General features: G+C 46.0%; 1 protein-coding gene across 1 annotated transcript in view; it reads left to right on the forward strand.

The window, feature by feature from the left end:
* Positions 1 to 17,449, forward strand: part of LOC307231370 (pleckstrin homology domain-containing family A member 7-like) — a gene marked incomplete at its 5' end in the record, with an annotated part of 129,966 nt that extends 112,517 nt beyond the window's left edge. The window contains 17 exons of the mRNA XM_080002040.1: positions 353 to 619; positions 2,090 to 2,143; positions 2,535 to 2,618; positions 3,540 to 3,605; positions 4,697 to 4,777; positions 6,120 to 6,269; positions 6,423 to 6,524; positions 6,824 to 6,935; positions 7,095 to 7,213; positions 7,708 to 7,902; positions 7,991 to 8,087; positions 8,436 to 8,527; positions 8,729 to 9,004; positions 12,243 to 12,416; positions 12,882 to 13,015; positions 13,697 to 13,842; positions 17,015 to 17,449. Coding sequence (XP_079858166.1) covers positions 353 to 619; positions 2,090 to 2,143; positions 2,535 to 2,618; positions 3,540 to 3,605; positions 4,697 to 4,777; positions 6,120 to 6,269; positions 6,423 to 6,524; positions 6,824 to 6,935; positions 7,095 to 7,213; positions 7,708 to 7,902; positions 7,991 to 8,087; positions 8,436 to 8,527; positions 8,729 to 9,004; positions 12,243 to 12,416; positions 12,882 to 13,015; positions 13,697 to 13,842; positions 17,015 to 17,037 — 2,172 coding nt within the window. The 3' untranslated portion in view covers positions 17,038 to 17,449. The remainder of the gene's footprint in view (positions 1 to 352; positions 620 to 2,089; positions 2,144 to 2,534; positions 2,619 to 3,539; positions 3,606 to 4,696; positions 4,778 to 6,119; positions 6,270 to 6,422; positions 6,525 to 6,823; positions 6,936 to 7,094; positions 7,214 to 7,707; positions 7,903 to 7,990; positions 8,088 to 8,435; positions 8,528 to 8,728; positions 9,005 to 12,242; positions 12,417 to 12,881; positions 13,016 to 13,696; positions 13,843 to 17,014) is intronic.
* Positions 17,450 to 17,507: the final 58 nt, after the last annotated feature.

A 17,507-nucleotide genomic window follows, 5' to 3' on the forward strand; every position in this document is an offset into this window, starting at 1 on the left:
CCATTGATGATATTGCCTCTTGGGCACAAGCACAACTATAATGGATGAGACTTGACTACAATCTGTGGGTATCTGTGTCAGAGACACACCATGTGTATTTTAACACATGGTGGCATGGTAGCTGTCAAATAGAGAAAAGTGGATTATTTGTCCATGAACCAAATGTTCCAATGAACCAAAATGTCTAAAAGATGGGTCCGATTTGGAATTGGCAGTAAATTAGTGGCGCTGGTGCACAGCTAAACTACTGTTGGTGCGAACACAGGGTCACTGGTTTGAAGGGAGAGGTTTCACTGAAATCTCCCAGCGCTCGGTACTGATGTTGGTAATAATGTGTGATGGTGCCGCGCAGCCAGAGGAGCTCACCTTGCTCCTCATTCAGCTGCGCCGCCACCAGGCCATGATGGCCTCCGCACGCCACCACACGCTAGCCCAACTGCAGCGGCTCAACGCCCCCCAGATACCCTACCAGCACCACCTGCTAAACAACAACACCACTGCCAGCGCCGCCGCCACGCCCACCACCACCACCACCAGCAGCAGCTCCACAGAACACTCGGCCATGTCCCACCTCGGAGCAGCGGGCTTGTCGGCTCCGTTGGGCCTCTGCAGCATCCAGGTGGGGGACCCTACGGCACGCCTGCCGGAGCCGCCTTCAAACAGGAGCTGGCAGAGGTTGCCGCGAGGCAGAGACAGAGGACTGGAGTATAAGACAGAGATCAAGTGTCCTACATTTGGAAACTACAGGCCACTCCTCCAGAGGTGGATAGGTTGAGTTTGTTTTTGTAGATTTGCTTCTCATGATATACCTACCCGGTGGACACCACGTGGCATGCAACCACGTTTGCTTAAGATAATTGAGCAGATTGGCAGCACATATATTAAAATAACAAAACTTCTAGTCAGAAACAGCACATATTGAAATCTAACTTAACAGATACAACTTAACGATTTTAAGATGCATTTCCATTTCAATCAAAATGGAAACGACTCCAAAACGTTAATAACAGACACCAATTTAGTTTCCCATCAACTGCTCCAATATAGCTATTTAGTTGTTTAAAGAGTAAAACACATACTAGACTAGAAGTAGTAAAATACAGATCTAATCTATTTATAAAGGATGCTAAATATTGTGCAAATAACTTTTCTTGGTTAAACAATAATAATAATAATAATAATAATACATAATTAACTAAATCTGTCATATACCTAGTTATTGTTTAACTTTGGCAACCTCTACTAAAAGTTCTCGCGCTCTAGTTGTTTGGCTTCGGGCATGGTCCATCTGGATATCTGCTGGCTGTCGTCATGGAACTGTCCTTGTCTCTTCTGTGTCTTATTTTCGGTTCACCGGCGATAGAGACGCTTTCCACAGCATGTTGCGCTGCGAGCCGGCGCCCATGAAGCCCATTCCATGCTTTGGCCGGCTGTCTGGCGACCGACGGTGTGGATGTGCTGTTATTGGTGTTGTCAGAGTTCTGCAGTGTCTCAGTGGTTTTGATGTGTCCGTGCCGCGGCTCGGGACCGTTTTCCGCACTTTGGTGTTTGGTTGGAGTGATGACAGGTAGACCCGGAGCTGTCTGTGGCTCGGACTTGGAATGCGGAGGCCGCCAGCTTCCAACAGATCCGGTGTCCTGCTTGTATCCTCGCCGACTCCATCTGAAAACAGAGACGTGAACGCTTTTTTTTTTTGTGTGTGTGTGTGTGTGTGTGTGTGCGTGTGAAATCATGTGTGTGTGTGTGTGTTGTGCATGTGTCAGCATGTGTGCACACATGATTTTATCAGTGACCGCTGTTAGGACGTTGAACAACGGTCACGTTTATAATCAGCGTGGAAACAAGTCAATAATGTTGGGCTGGTGTAACATGCAGTAACTTTCAGGGCAATTTCAACATGCCCTAAAAATGACAAATATAATCTGGAATTATTTTGGGCAATTTACCTCCTCCCAGTCATTGCCCAAAGTCTGATAATAAGTAGTTATCCAATTTTCGGCTGTGCAATGTTCGCCCAATGAAATTGCTCAGATATTTCCTGCCGTGTCGTGAGCCCTTGATAATCTGTTTATCACCTCTGGCTTTGTAGGCCGATGACACCTACCTGCAGCTGAAGAAGGATTTGGAATACCTGGACTTGAAGGTGGGAGACAAAGACGAAGAGACTTGATTTTCCCCTTTTCCACCCCGTTTCGTTTTGCTGCTCCCACTCACAGTTCTACGACTCTGCCCCCCCCCCCCCTCTCTAATCTGAGAAAATGGCTCCCGCTCAAGCTCTTACACTAATAGCTTTCTGTGTTATGTTGTGAGATCCAAGTCTAACGTTCTAATTCGACAATATCAGTGAGTTGTGGATGTCATCTGCGCCGGCTGAACGGTTTGAAATGAAATCATCGAAATTGCTGTAGATTGTTTACATGGCAGTGTAAGCAGCTAGTTCCTGCATGGTTTTAGAGGCAGCCATTCTACAACTCGCTAAAAGCAGCTGCCATTTTGTGACGGCGCCTCTGTGTCTCTGTGGTTTTGACTCCCAGATCAGAGCTCTAGAGCCCCTGATCCTTGCAGTTCACAGTATACTACTGCACTGCACTGCTGGGCCTCTCAGGCCCCTGATGAACGTAAGCTCTGTGTGTGTGTGTGTGTGTGTGTGTGTGTGTGTGTGTGTGTGTGTGTGTGTGTGTGTGTATAGGTCTGTGTGTCTGTGTATGTGTTTTCTTGTGCTGGTGCGTGTCTTCCAGTATTTTAGAGTATGTCTGCATTTATGCACACTGCGTGAGCCCGTGACTGAGAGTGCTTGTGTGTGTGGGTGTGTGTGTGTGTGTGCACGCAGACCTGTGCGGGTGCGTGTGCGTGCGTGTGTGTGTGTTTAGAGTCTCGTTTCCATGCCTGTGTTCTGAAAGTCCATCCCATTGCTTATAGCATCTCGTCCATGGCTCAACTGGCATTGGACCTCTGACCTTTGACCCCTACCCCCATGTGGCTGTCTAGTGGGCATGGGATGGCTCAGCAGTGCATGTGCTGTGGCTGTGGCTGTGGTTGAAAAGCAGCTGCTTCCACCATTGTCTCCGAAACGCTGGAGCATACCACAGGGCTCTATTGTGGCACGTTTCCTCCTTTCTGTTGTCGTTGTCCTTGAGAACATGTCTAAGTTGAAAATTTCAGGTGCGAGATATGCACATGTTTACCTTCAACCTTAGTTTGCCCCATGTGCTATTTTGTGTATTTATTCATAACGTGTGATTTGGCATTGAGTAGAATCTGCTTGTTGTATTAAGTTAACACCGTACAACCCTGTCAGTATCCCCAGTAAAACACTGTTCAGGTCGTTGTCCACATTTTGTCTTACATTATTTTGTAAATACTCTTAATCCTCTTTCTTAGGAAGTGACATTTGTAATTTTGTCAGCCTTCGAATTGAATATTGATTGCGTATTGAGGCGGGGAATCCATGGATTCCGCGCCTCAAAATCCTTTTTTTTCTGTCCGTGACGCAAAGCCACGCGAGCAGCATTTGAACAGATTCCTGCTCCGACCTCTAGGTGGTGGCCAGTCAGAGCCTGAAGGAGTCGGGGAAACCAGTCAAGGTGGCAGAAAGTGACGTGGACGTGAGTACATCGACACTTCTCTCTCCCCCGTCTATACCCAGGAATAAACTTTTGTTCAAGGAGTAGATGAACTAACATGGCCCCTGCAAAGAATAAAATGTGTTGTTTTTTGTTTTTTTTTGTTGTGTTTCCCTCAAACATTCTCAGGTGAATGAGGTTGTTCAGCTTCAAAAGGTGTTAATAGTTTAACATCCTAAATCTTTCGGTTTGATATCTGAACGAGTCCCGATCGGGTCCTGTGAACATTTTACGACGCACTTTCACACAACTGCATTTAAACAATTCATGAGAGCAATACATGTCTGGGATGAATATTTGATGGAATTGAAAAGCAGCATTACCACCAAGACAATAACAGGATAAATAATTCACATGACAAACTGCAAAATGTTTTATTAAGTGTATTTATGTACCATATATAGGGTAAAGCTTATTTGAATAAACACTGTATACACATTGTAGAGGCTTATTGGATCCCTCAAGTGGTTCTATTTTTATTGCATTTTTTTTTTCTTTTTTCCCTTGCTAAGAAGGCGAATTGATTCAACCTCTGCCATGATGTCTGACACGTTTAATTGGGGATTAATTAACGAGACTCGGTTTCCACCGCAGCACTGTGACAAAAAGAGCCATGTGGGTTGCACTCGCTTTGCATAATGGCCTCACACACAATAATTATCTGCTAATGAGGTGGGGGAGTTGGGGGACACTTGCCGCTTTGTGTCACACAGACACATCCATGAGGCTGCTCCACACACTCACAAACACACACACACAGACACACACACACACACACACACACACACTAACACACGCACACACACACACACACACACACACACACACACACACACACACACATATGTAAGTAGCTGAATAAACAGCAGGTGCACGGAAACACACAGAGATCCAGAAAGATTTTTTTTCCCGAAGGAAACGCAGACACACACACACACACACACACACACACACACACACACACACACACGTTCACGCACAGGGAGCCTTTAAAAGCAGAGGTCCCATTCACATTGTTTCTTCTGGTTGATGGAGTTTCCTCCCTGCTGCGTCCTGTGCTTTCCCCCCTGCAGGTGAAGCTGAGTCGCCTGTGTGAGAAAGACAAGACCCTGAAGGAGTTGGAGGCCAGGATCAGCTCCCTGAAGGAGGACAAGGTACACCTTCCCATGGGGCCGCTGCCATCTACAGCTTTAAAAACGTTGATGTCATTTTGTAACTCAAGTGTGACTTGAGTTATGTAACTCAGATCGGGGTAACATTCAAAGTCAATTGAAATGCCCTGGCAGCAACAATGTTTCCATGCGTGATAACAAGGCTGCCTGTACCAGATATATTTTAGAATTGGATGTTTGGCCTTACTGGAGACGGATGTCCAAACATCTGGTTTGTGTCATAGATCAACATATCTTTGCATCTGCTAAACACATGATGAATTTTGCAACGTTTCTGTATGTAATGAACTTCAGGTACTTAATGTACATGTTCCATACAAACAATACTTACATTTGTGAGCGGGCATTTCGATGCTTGAATGGCGGCGTATTGTAAATTAACTTTCACATGGAAGTCCTTCAATTCTGGGTGTGAGCCCAGTTGCACTCAGCCTGTGTCAAGTGTGTTGAACTTTTCATATGTTAAATCCTTTATATTCATGGAGCTATATTTTCTGAAGCTTATTACAATATTTGTAGAGTGGATTTAATACTGTGTGTGCAGTTGAATTATTGATGGCATACTAGTAGTTTTGGGCCAATGACTCATAAGCTGCTTTCACACATGCACTGCGACCCTGAAATTATCCAGACATTACCCGGAGGAGTATCATGTGTGAACGCAAATGTCCGTTCCAAAATGATTTGGACCGGACATTAACCGGACTTTACCAAACCAGCGCCTTAATACAAAGTCTGCCTAATGTCCGATTGAGCGGTATGGGTGAACAGAGCAGGTGATTGTCTGGAGCATTCACAGTGAGCGAGTGGGCGTGTCGCATGTTGACAACGTCTCTATCATGCGCCAGTTATTTACCTTCATGCGGATCTTCGTGCACAGGGCATAGCGGCTTCGTAGTCCCTTCTGCTCTCCTTTATATTCCTTTCCACTCTTTCGTTTATATTGCGGATACGTCCAAATTCATGGAGTATCGACGCCAAAAAAGGTAAGTCGGTAGCCTTGTCCGCCATCTTGGGTGTGCTTAAACTCCGCTGCATCATTGCGTCACATCCTGCCTCCTGCACGCTCTACCCAGGCTCCGCCCCTTGTCTAAACCAAACTGATTATTTCCAGGTAAGTGTAAACACGTCTGACACTGACAATCTCTGGTTGTGTGCTCCATGTGTGAAAGGGCGACTCTGAGTTCAGGTGTGAAAAGCAGCTATAGTCTTTCCTCTCATATTCACATCCCTCGAGGATGCAGCTACCCATGCAGTATGTGGCTCTCGTGAGGCGCTGCTGTCTGACCTCTGACCTTTGACACCTGACTTGTGACACCCACAGGACAAGTTGGAGAGCGTGCTGGACATGTCCCACCAGCAGATGGAGCAGTACCAGGAGCAGCCGGCCCACACGCAGAAGATCGCCTACCAGCAGAGGCTGCTGCAGGAGGACCTGGTGACCATCAGGGCCCAGATCTCCCGCGTCTCCACCGTAAGCCTGGGTGGATGTGTGTGTGTGTGTGTGTGTGTGTGTGTGTGTGTGTGTGTGTGCGTTGCATATTGTGCGTGTTTTTGTATGTGGATAAGCATTCCGGATTAATATTATCCTACAACTATGTGTATGTCTTTATGCTGCGTGCCTCAGGAAATGGCCCGAGCCTGGGAAGAATACAACACTCTGGAGGGTTCTGTGGAGCAGCTGAGGACGGCACTGCAGGCCCACATGAACCACAGCACCACCTCTCAGGTCAGAGCTGCTCTGCGCCTGGGACTGAGCTGGTCTCCAGTCCGAAACGTTTTCATCACAGAACCTTAAACGTCCCGCAATGGCCGTAATGTAGCTATCGTAATCTTAAAATAAATGATAATGTTTATCGACGTGCTCCGGAAAAGCCGTCTTGTCAGTCGGGTCCAAATAGAACTGGAAGACGTTGTCTTGTTGTCCGAGGCGGCGGATCTGCGCTGACTTTCAGCTCGATCAGGGTCAGGATTTCCATTTCCGATTGCCATGTGAAACCGCCATGCTATATCTGTATTTCACCGCAGCTGGAGAAAGCCGAGATGAAACGTGAGCTGTGGAGGATCGAAGACGTCATGGCTGGACTCAGTGCCAGCAAAGCAAACTACAAGATCACCATCGACTCGGTGCAAAACCCAGGTAGCAGGGGGAGACCACAGCGCCACCAGTTTTGACTGGTGCATTTGTAAAGGATACTTATTTCTGTGCCTAAAATGAGGATTTAACCACGAAATGAGAAGCAAGGCAGTATGCAACACTCACTGTTTTGCCCTTTGTGCGTTATGTCCACTCCGCCAGAGAGGAAACTGGTGCCTTCAGTGTCGGATCCAGCAGGGTCTTCTGACAGGGCCGAGGTTCAGCCTCCTCCACGTGGCTCCAACCTCAGCTTCACACCCCAAAGCACAGTGCCAAAGTGGGTGAGTACCACACGCGCTCACACACACACACACACACACATACACACACACACACACACACACACACACACAAACAAACAAACCTGCTGCAGTGTAGGAATTGGAAACGTGTCTGGTCTTCAGCAGGCTGGGCAAATAATAGAACAGATCAGTATGCCACTGCATGCAAGACAGAGTTAATGTGCCACTGGAGTTCCAATTCCCAACCTGCGAAGCCTGTCTTTAATATTCATTATAAAGCACCTCCCATTTGGCTGCCCCGTGCAATGCCCTCGCCGGCCGTGACGCCGATAAGACTTTTTTTTCCCTTCACCACAACTATTCATCGTTGCCTCTCAAAGACTTAAAAACGCACATTTCTATCCGCCATCATGCTGAGAGGTTAAAGGGTCAAACTGGCCACGCGCCACAGGCGACGGACGATAAATTTAAGAAGCTTGTTTCTGCTGTGAACCCACACGGCGCCGTCCTCTCCCCGCGGCGAACGCCGGCAGGCCGAGGACGGCGCCCCCCCTAGGCCCCCCCTGCCGCAGCTCTACGACTACGAGGACGTTCCGCCGGCGGTCCCCCCCCTCCCCCGGGAGGCCTCGGTGATCCGGCACACGTCGGTGCGAGGGCTGAAGCGCCAGTCGGACGAGAGGAAGAGGGACAGGGAGAGCGGGCAGTACATCCCCAACGGAGACTATAAGGTAAAGCACGGAGGGGGAGGAGACGCCGTGGTTTACAGGACTCGTCACAGGCGCTTCTAAGGCCCACGTCGGCATCTGCTGGTTGCAGGTTGAATTGCGCTCGTACCTGAGTGAACCAGAACTGCCCGGGATGGGGGGCAGTGGCGCGGGCTCGGCACCGGACCACCCGTCGCTCTCCGGCAGAGGTGAGCACTTCAGCGATCCTTTTGGGAGGTTTACGGCCGGAGCACAAGAACAGTTCAAAGCTTGTGGGAGTGATATATAATCCCTAAAGGTCGGTAAACACGTTGGGTAGTTTGCTGTGTCCGATCCCCCAACTTTTCATGGAAATAGGTTAAAGTGTCCTGAAGCAATTTACCTAAAGGCCCCAACTGCTCTGTGTGAGTGTGTGGCGTGTGGTGATGTGAGAGGCTTTCATTGTAAAGAGCTTCTGGCGAACATGCTGGCCAGCCAAAACTATAGACACTCAACGATGTATAAACTATGCTATTTAAAAATCACCTTTTGTTGTCGCTCCCTTGTTTTTTTTTCAGCTATGTCAGGGTCCTCATCCGGACTGAATCAGTCCAACTCCATATCCTCTTACGTCACCCTAAGGAGAGGACCTGAAGGGCCTGTCCCCAAGGTGAGTCAGCACTTTGGGAGAAAAAGACCAGAAGAAAACTAAAAACTATTCTTTCAGAGCAGCTGGACTGAAGCCGAGCTGATTTCCTTGTTTTGCTCAAAAACGTCACTTGAGTTGAACGCCGCTGAGTGTGTCAGAGGAGGAGAAACACTGTATTTTAACCGCCTCCATCCACGGCCCTCCCCCCTCTTACGTCCTCAGGAAAGACCCAAGAGTGCCTTGGAGCGTCTGTCCTCCCCCACGGAGGCCCAGCTGCTCCTGCCCTCCCCGCCGCGGGGCCGCATGAGCGCCGAGGAGCAGCTGGAGCGCATGAAGCGCCACCAGAGGGCGCTGGTCCGGGAGCGCCAGCGCAACGTCAGCCAGGGGGAGCGCTCCGCCGCCGGGCCCTCCGCCGCCGGGCCCTCCGCCGCCGCAGCCCGGCGCTCCTCCTCGTCCTCCCGGCTGCCCTCCTCCACCGCCCCCGACCTCCCAGTCACCGTACGTTTTTCCCAAACCCCGCGCAGCAGCGGCAGCAGCAGCAGCAGCAGACACGGGGACCCCCACCACCACCACTACCACCACCGCTGCTATGCCACACTCCAGCCCCCGACCACATAACAGCTTAGCCCGGATGCTAACACGCTAACACCCTTTTCCCTCCCGTGCAGGGTGGCTGTACGTGTCGGCCGGAAGCACTAACAAGCTCGGGACGGGGTTTGGCTTAGTGAGCTTAGTGAGCTTAGTGAGCTTGCTCGGCCTCGCGCCGAAGGCGGGGACGAGCAGAGAACACTTGGGTGGATGCGGGCGCGGGGGCTGCTTTGGAATCGTGGGCGGGGACAGAGGGCGCTCCTGCGACGGACTGGGGCGGAGCTGCTCATCCTTTTTTTTTTTTCCGCTTTTTAAGGGTTGGGGGGTCGTAGCCGACGCCCTTTAGCACTGCCCCCTCGTGGGACCTCACTGAAGCAACGCGGAATGTAGATCCATTAGAGCAGCCTAGAGATGGAAGGCATCGCTCGTCCTCGCCCTCTCATTGTTTTTAAAAGCAGAAAATATGACAGAGCAGCCCGTTTATGTACATGTATCCGCCTTGTATATGTACACATATATTTATTTACCAGGGATATTTTCAGTATACAGTTGTACAGTTCTATTTTTTAGAGATTTAGTATATAGATCATCTAAAGGAAACGGGGAGGGGGGTGTTGGGTGTGTGTGAAGATGACGTTTTTCAGGTTGAATTGAAGACGTGAAGGAAGTGGGCGACTCATCTCAGCTCTCTGCTTTCTTTTATCGGAAGGAATCCAAGTGCCTTGTTCTGCTGATGATCCCTTAACCCCGTTTGCCTGCGTCATAGATCCTCCTCCTCGATCTGCCTTTTTTTTTTTTTTTTTTTTTCCCCCCCCTCACAACCCGCACAGTGTTTTACAGCATGCGTCTCAACCGGGGGGGAAATCACACCGGAATGATCGACGGCGTTCAGGTTGCATTTCCGCTGTAACCGCACCGTGAAATCGAAAGGGGCGAGGGATGGGCTGTTCGTTTTTCAAAGTTTGTGTCTGTAAAGTTTTGCCGTTCTTGGGTTGATACCGGCAGCTTTTGCCAACTAATGGGGGAATTTCGGCAAAAATCGCAAAAAACACTATTTTCCTGCTTCACGCCTCCTCGCTTTCTACGCACTTTGGTTCCCAAACAAGCTTACGGCCTGTTTTGAAAGCTGGATGTATTTGCAGTGATCTAGTAATAGTAGGAAATCCAAATATCTTAAAATCCCTGTCAAAGTGTTGGTGTTGTTTTGTGGGTTGAAGCAGCGAAACGTATTGATAGAATTTTTAAAATGATATTTTGAGATACATCGCTGACTGTGCCACTTGATTTCAATTATGCATCCTAACAATCTTAAAATAAGCTATTTCAGGAAAACGAAAGAATAATAATAATAATAATAATAACAATAATAATAAACACAAATTCTTATAACAAAAATAACAATAATAATGATGATGATGATGGTGATAATAATAATAATAATAATAATAATAATAATAATAATAATAATAATAATTATTATTATTATTATTATTATAAACATGAATACTAATAATAAAAATAATAATAGTAATGAAAACAGTCAAAATATACATTTCATATATTTCTGCTATGGCATAATTCCATATTGTTAATGGTCATTTCTACATTTCAGCCATGCCTTCTATGGCTTTCCAGACCTTTTTTTTTTTACATTTTTTATTTTCCAGACTCCACATTAACATCATTAATACATGTTCACGCCGTTTAGTTTTTTTTTGTTTAGTTTTTTTTTGTTTAGTTTTTTTACCTTTTTTTTTACATCCACACAAGCAGGGCCTTGTCTTGCATTAAAGACGAGGTTACCGTGAATGTTAAAATGTTTTATATGATTTGACTAGCTGGTAACTAGTGCCACAGGTTGAAGAGTATCGTCAAAGCAGAGCACTTTGAAATGGCCTACATGCCGTTTTACACACAATGCACGTGTGGGAGAGGCGTACCCGGCTGAGCAGCAATACTTTCAGAAAGTTAGGTACGGATAACAAACACAAAAAAAAAACAAGGAGTTAACAAGCGTGGAATCGAATGTGATGATACCTGTGCAGTGGTGTATTCACCAAAAATGCAAAGGAAGAGCTCCACGGGACGGTCAGGTCGAAGCGCATATGTCGGTGCACGTGTGCCCCCCTCAGTCCTGGCTCTCCGGAACCACCGTGTCCCTTGTTTTTTCTCTTGAAGTGTTAAGCTGGGACGCTTTCGACGTTGTTCCTTTTGACGTATAACATAACATTAAACCGGTGACAAGGAGAAAAAGCAGCTCTGGGTAGTTCCTTCGACAGAGGGTTAGCGATACAGAAACTGTAGGTAGTTCGCCTGCTAATCAACTTCTAATTCAGTGTAATGGAGAAGCGGTGCACACTCCTCTTAGCTCCTGTTTCTTTCTATTGTGTAGAGATTTGCACTTGACAATAAAGAGCATTTCTGAAATCTACTCGGCCTGTGTTTTCCTAATTCCTGCAAGGGTTTGACGAATCGTGTGTTGCATGGCTGTCCCGTTCTCTCCCCCCTGTGTGATCCGGGTCTTGTTTGTTCAGTAAGGTTTGAGTCTGCAGCCTCCTCTAATGCATGAGAACATACTGACGGATCACACTGCGCCTCTGAACCGCCCCGGAAGGATGGCATGCATGGCTTTGATGCTCCAGGATGATAACTGAAAGTACACTGCACACACACACGCACGCGCGCACACCCACACCAGAGATGTATAACAATCTGGGTTGCTTTGGCGTTAATTTTACTAAATATCACATATCTGCAATTTGCTCTACTGACTTCTCATTGTAAATATTCCGGAGTTAACATTGTGAAGTAAATATTAATTTACTGTCACTCATTTTTGGTCTTTCTCCCCCTCAAGGTACCAAGACAGTATAGCTGGATTTACCAGAAATCACCATTTTACAATTTACCAGATGGCTAAAAAATAATCAGACAGAAATATAATATTGGTATTATTATGGACATTATCCCACAGAGTTTGTTAAATAACCTTAATTACAGACTTATTGGTCTCCATACTCTGTGGTCTATAGTCATAATGTTTTATTTGAGTTTTGATTTGAGTTTTGAGTCCAATGCACGGTCCAAACACGCTTCTGGGTGTAATTTGGTTTCCCCGGCCCCTGCCGCTCTCCAATCCTGCTTCCAGGTGTTTGACTTCCAGGAGGAGCGTCTGGCGGCCGAAGGCCAGAGCGATGAGGGCCCCGCCCAGGCGCCGGAGCGGGGAAGGCATCGGTCCCATGAGTGGGTAGTGGCGAAGGCCACACCAGTAAGGGAAACTGATCTGGAACCGCTGGACTACGACCTGGACATCAGCCGAGAGGTAGCCGCTGGCACGCACGGCCGTGGTTTCTCAGTGGATGAGGAAGGTTCTCCGGGAAACTGGCCTCAGATTTTTGATGTGAAATGGCACGAAAATGTGCACCGTGCAGGTGAAGAGAGGGCTGTATTTAGAGACGCTGTCGTCTTTAGGGAGGGGGACACTTACTGTCAGGTGGGTCAATAATATTCCCTCCTTTCTTAAAACCACGACCAGGCCCCCTGCTGTGGGACGAAGCCCGTTACCAACTTTGTATTGCGGCCATCGCTGTCACTTAAGTTTGAATTTATCTCAAGCCATGATCATTGGGGTTGATTCCTTCTTAAGTCGCTGCACACTAAAGCTGAGGGAAATCAGATTATTTTTATTGCCGCATGAACACATCTCTACCTGGTATGCCGGCTTTGTTTGGTTAGCGTCGCCAAACTGACCGGTGCATCTCCGCCTCTGACCTTCCGCTCCGTGCAGCTCTCCAAACCCCGGAAGGTTCCGATCCCAGAGCGCTACGTGGAGTCGGACCCGGAGGAGCCTCTGAGTCTGGAGGAGCTGGAGGAGCGTTCCCGCAGGGCCGAGCGCATCAAGAACCTCTTGGCCAAATCCAGGTAGACCAGGCTCCAGGGAAACCCACGGGGAGGGGGCAAAAAACAGATATTCTGAATAAAAAAATCGGGAAGACAAAAAAAAAATTATTATAATAATTTAAAAAGAAGCTTAAATTGTATTTATTGCAGTGCTACTGGGAAGTTGCTTTGCTTACACATGTGTTTTTGCTTATACTTGTTGCTGTTCCTTTATTTGTTATCTGATGGTTTTTGCCCCCCTTATGTTATTTATTCTTTAAATCTGCTTTGTTATGAATTCATTTGAATTTTGTTTTACTATATTTTTTTACATAATTATGATAAAGGTTGTGAGCAGACCCAGGAAGACCAGCTGAGGGCCACAAACACTTACTGAAGCTAGATCCTTTGTAGAGATCATGGAAATTTATTTAATGTATAAATGTATAAAATGCAGGATAGGTTAAGAAAATGCATTTTTATCACTGTAAAGTAAAGTGAACATGTTATCAGGCTTCTAAAATACCTTAGAAATGTCAAACTTTCTGATGATCTGTAAGATCCTGTTGGTGGGGGGGTTAACCTCTTGTCTATTTGTGAACGTATGTGTTAATGTATGCCTGTCTGCGTGCACGTGTTGTGTTTGTGTCTGTTGACTTTTTTTTCCCCACTTTGTGTGTGTGCGTGTGTGTGTGTGTGTGTGTGTGTGTGTGTGTGTGTCAGTGTTCAGAACCTGCAGCCCCCGTCAGGAGTGTGTGTGCCGCTGGACTTCAGCGAGCTGGACTCGGCGCTGCAGCAGCAGCAGAGGATCATGAGCGTGTCACACACGCTCGCCTCCGAGGCCTCGCGCAAGAGCAAAATGGTGGCAGGTCGGTGTCCCAACACACACAAAACACACACCGCCAGGATCGCAAACCTGCAACACCACAGTTATATTATATATATATATATATATATATATATATATATATATATTTATATACTGTTTATATAAGGTAATATCATATACAGGTACATCTCATAAAATTAGAATATCATGAAAAAGTTAAATTCATTTCAGAAAGTGAAACCCATATATTATATAGATTCATTGCACGAAGAGTGACACTGTCACTCTCCACAAGGAGGCTGAGCCACAAAAGGTCATTGCTAAAGAAGCTGCTTGTTCACAGAGCGCTGTATCCAAGCATATTCATAGAAAGTTGAGTGGAAGGAAAAACTGTGGTCGGAAAAGGTGCACCAGCAAAGGGGATAACCGCAACCTTGAGAGGATTGTCAAGCAAAATCCATTCAAGAATTTGGGGGAGCTTCACAAGGAGTGGACTGAGGGTGGAGTCGGCGCATCAAGAGCCACTACGCACAGATGAATCCGAGGCACGGGCTACAAATGTCGCATTCCTCGTGTCAAGCCACTCCTGAACCAGAGACGACGTCAGAAGCGTCTTACCTTGGCTTTGGAGAAAAATAACCGGACTGTTGCTCAGTGGTCCAAAGTCCTCTTTTCAGATGAAAGTCAGTTTTGGATGTCATTTGGAAATCAAGGTCCCAGAGTCTGGAGGAAAGGTGGGGAGGCACAGAATCCACATTGCTTGAAGTCCAGTGTGAGGTTTCCACAGTCAGTGATGATTTGGGCTGCCGTGTCATCTGCTGGTGTTGGTCCACTGTGTTTTCTGAAGTCCACAGTCAACACAGCCATCTACCAGGACATTTTAGAGCACTTCATGCTTCCTTCTGCTGACAAGCTTTATGGAGATGCTGATTTCATTTTCCAGCAGGACTTAGCACCTGCCCACACTGCCAAAGGTACCAAAAGCTGGTTCAATGACCATGGTGTTACTGTGCTTGATTGGACAGCAAACCCGCCTGATCCGAACCCCATAGAATCTATGGAGTATTGTCAAGAGGAAGATGAGAGACACCAGACCCAACAATGCAGATGACCTGAAGGCTGCTATCAAAGCAACCTGGGCTTCCATTACACCTGAGCAGTGCCACAGGCTGATCGCCACCATGCCACGCAGCATTGATGCGGTAATTCATGCAAAAGGCCCAACCGAGTATTAAGTGCATAGAAATGAACATACTTTTCAGAAGCCTGACATTTCTGTTTAAAATATCCTTTTTAAAATGTATCTTATGTAATATTCTAATTTTCGGCGACACTGAATTTTGGGTTTTCATTATCTATAGCCACAATCATCAAAATTTCAAGAAATAAAGGCTTGAAATATTTCACTCTATGCGTAATGAATATATATATGGGTTTCACTTTCTGAAATGAGTGACAAAAAATATTGAACTTTTTCATGATATTCTTATTTTATAAGATGTACCTGTATACTGTGACTCCAATAACGCACTGAGGTGCCATATCTTACAACCACAGATTGGATCGGATGCTCCGTGGATATTTAGCTATAATAACAAGGATTTAAAGTTGTTATATCAGACAGAATGTGCTTTGTGGACCACTTCAAATCTCAAATAGTGGCCTTACCCACTATGAAATATAGTATTACTTTACAGTAAGATTTATAGTGCAAATACCATAGAACGTCTATAATATTCTCTATAATGTGTTGGACCATAGAATAATAATAACCTTTACACCTTTAATATACAATATGCAGCTCAAGGTGCTTTACATTAAAATAAATCAATCAAATAGCAACAATAAAAGCAAACAAAACAGCAAAAGCAAAGTAAAACAATTAATAAATAGAATAAAACAAATTAAAAACAGGGAAAGAAGAAGCTAATAAAAGAAAATATACCAAATTGCATGAAAAGAAAAAATCAAACAAGCAAAATGCATTTTATAAAAAAAAGTTAAATACAATTGTGACGGTGAGGGACGATCGTTCCTCAGCGGAATAATTTGCTTATTTCAATGGAATCAATTTCCTCCATGAATATACTGTGGTAATATACTGACTCGGGTTTGGTACTGTGGAGAGTGTGACACATGAAGCAGGAAGCGTAGCTCTGTAATCTGTCTGATCATGTGTTGTTGCAGAGAGTGAGGGACTGCTGAGACCGTGAGCAGGTACCTTCTGTTCTCCAGCGCCGGCGCCACGCCTTACGTGCCGTTTCGGGCGGCCAAGGGAAATGCACAGACGCCGTCGGAACATGTTTTGTCAACATGTCAACTTATTTTTGTTTTTTTTGCCCAGTAAATTGCGGGCGGAACGGAACACGTTTTTAAGCGGCTTTAGTATAGTCCCTATCGTGTCACAACCCTGCCACGTTGAACCAAAATGAGCAAACGTGGACAGGATTAGACGGGAGTGGCAGGGCTCTCTGGAGGTTCAGTTGAATCCCAAAATGTCTGTGCATGTTCCTTGTTGCCTGGTTTGGGTGGTGTTTTTGTGCTTTGTACTCTCTGTTGCCTGGTTGGTGTCTGTGTGGCTTCTGATCCATAAAAGGCGTTTGATTAAGTGAAGGACTTCAGACCCAAAATAAAAAAATCTGTTTCAGACACTAGAGTCTGGAACAGTGACTAGTGCTACTGATGCGATATTAAACCCTAAATCAGAGAGAATACGGAATCTATTTGTAACTCTTGTGTTCGTCATCACACTGTCCTCTCAGCTGCCCCTGGCGTTCATCTCTTTTTCATTTCCTCTCAGTTAAAAGTGACTTTTCTGTCTCTCTCTACTTCTTATGACGGAGGGTTCTGGGGTGATTGGAACTGTCCAAAGTGTTTAGGGGAAATGTGTTGTTATAAAGCGGATAAAATAAAACAAGTGATCAGTGGAAGGAGGAGGTCACATCAATTAAAAAAATGAAACTTGATCATGTTGGTACTGAACATCAGATACACAAAATAAGACACTTTCGGGTGGAGTTGCAAAATTGTGGCGCCGGCTTTTGATTACAATTACACACCGGCTGCTGTGTGCGCTCATATACTGTACCTATAAGAGCACATCCAGGTTTATGGTTTGGGACGTCGTACTTTTAGCTGAGTTGGGATTGACTGAACTCTTTTCGGTGGAGCCCTGCTAGAGCACTGATGCCTCTTTCCTCATTATTTTTCAGCAAAAGCTGCGGCCCAGCACTGAAGAACGCTCGGCGGCGATGGCCAGGAAGCGTGGAAGGGAAGAGGCTTTGAAAAGAACCTTATCACGGTTCGGCGAGTAATGATCACGACGGAGAGATTTGGTTTTTGGAATCGGTGCAAGCAAACCAAGTGTCGCAGTGGTGACGCTCATTTAAGTTTTCCTGTTTTTTGCACCTCCGTGATTTAAATTAAGTGATAGTATCTTATGACACGAGTGAAAAGCTTTAAGCCACTATCGCCTTTTTTGCAATATATTGTGTAATTTTACGAGTTAGTAACAAACAACTCACTAAAAGTTATATTTTCTGACAAAGATAGATAGTCATGGACTAAATGTGTATTTATTAAAGATTGACACCACTGCCAAGCCATGATTTTAAAATTTCCTTAATGAATCAAATGTTTTGTGCATAACTGAGATAACAACGCAGTCAATAAAGGTTTAACTAAAAAGTGTTGAATTTTGGAATG

Source organism: Zeus faber, assembly GCF_960531495.2.
Source record: "Zeus faber genome assembly, chromosome: 6".
NCBI classification, from domain to species: Eukaryota; Metazoa; Chordata; class Actinopteri; order Zeiformes; family Zeidae; genus Zeus; species Zeus faber.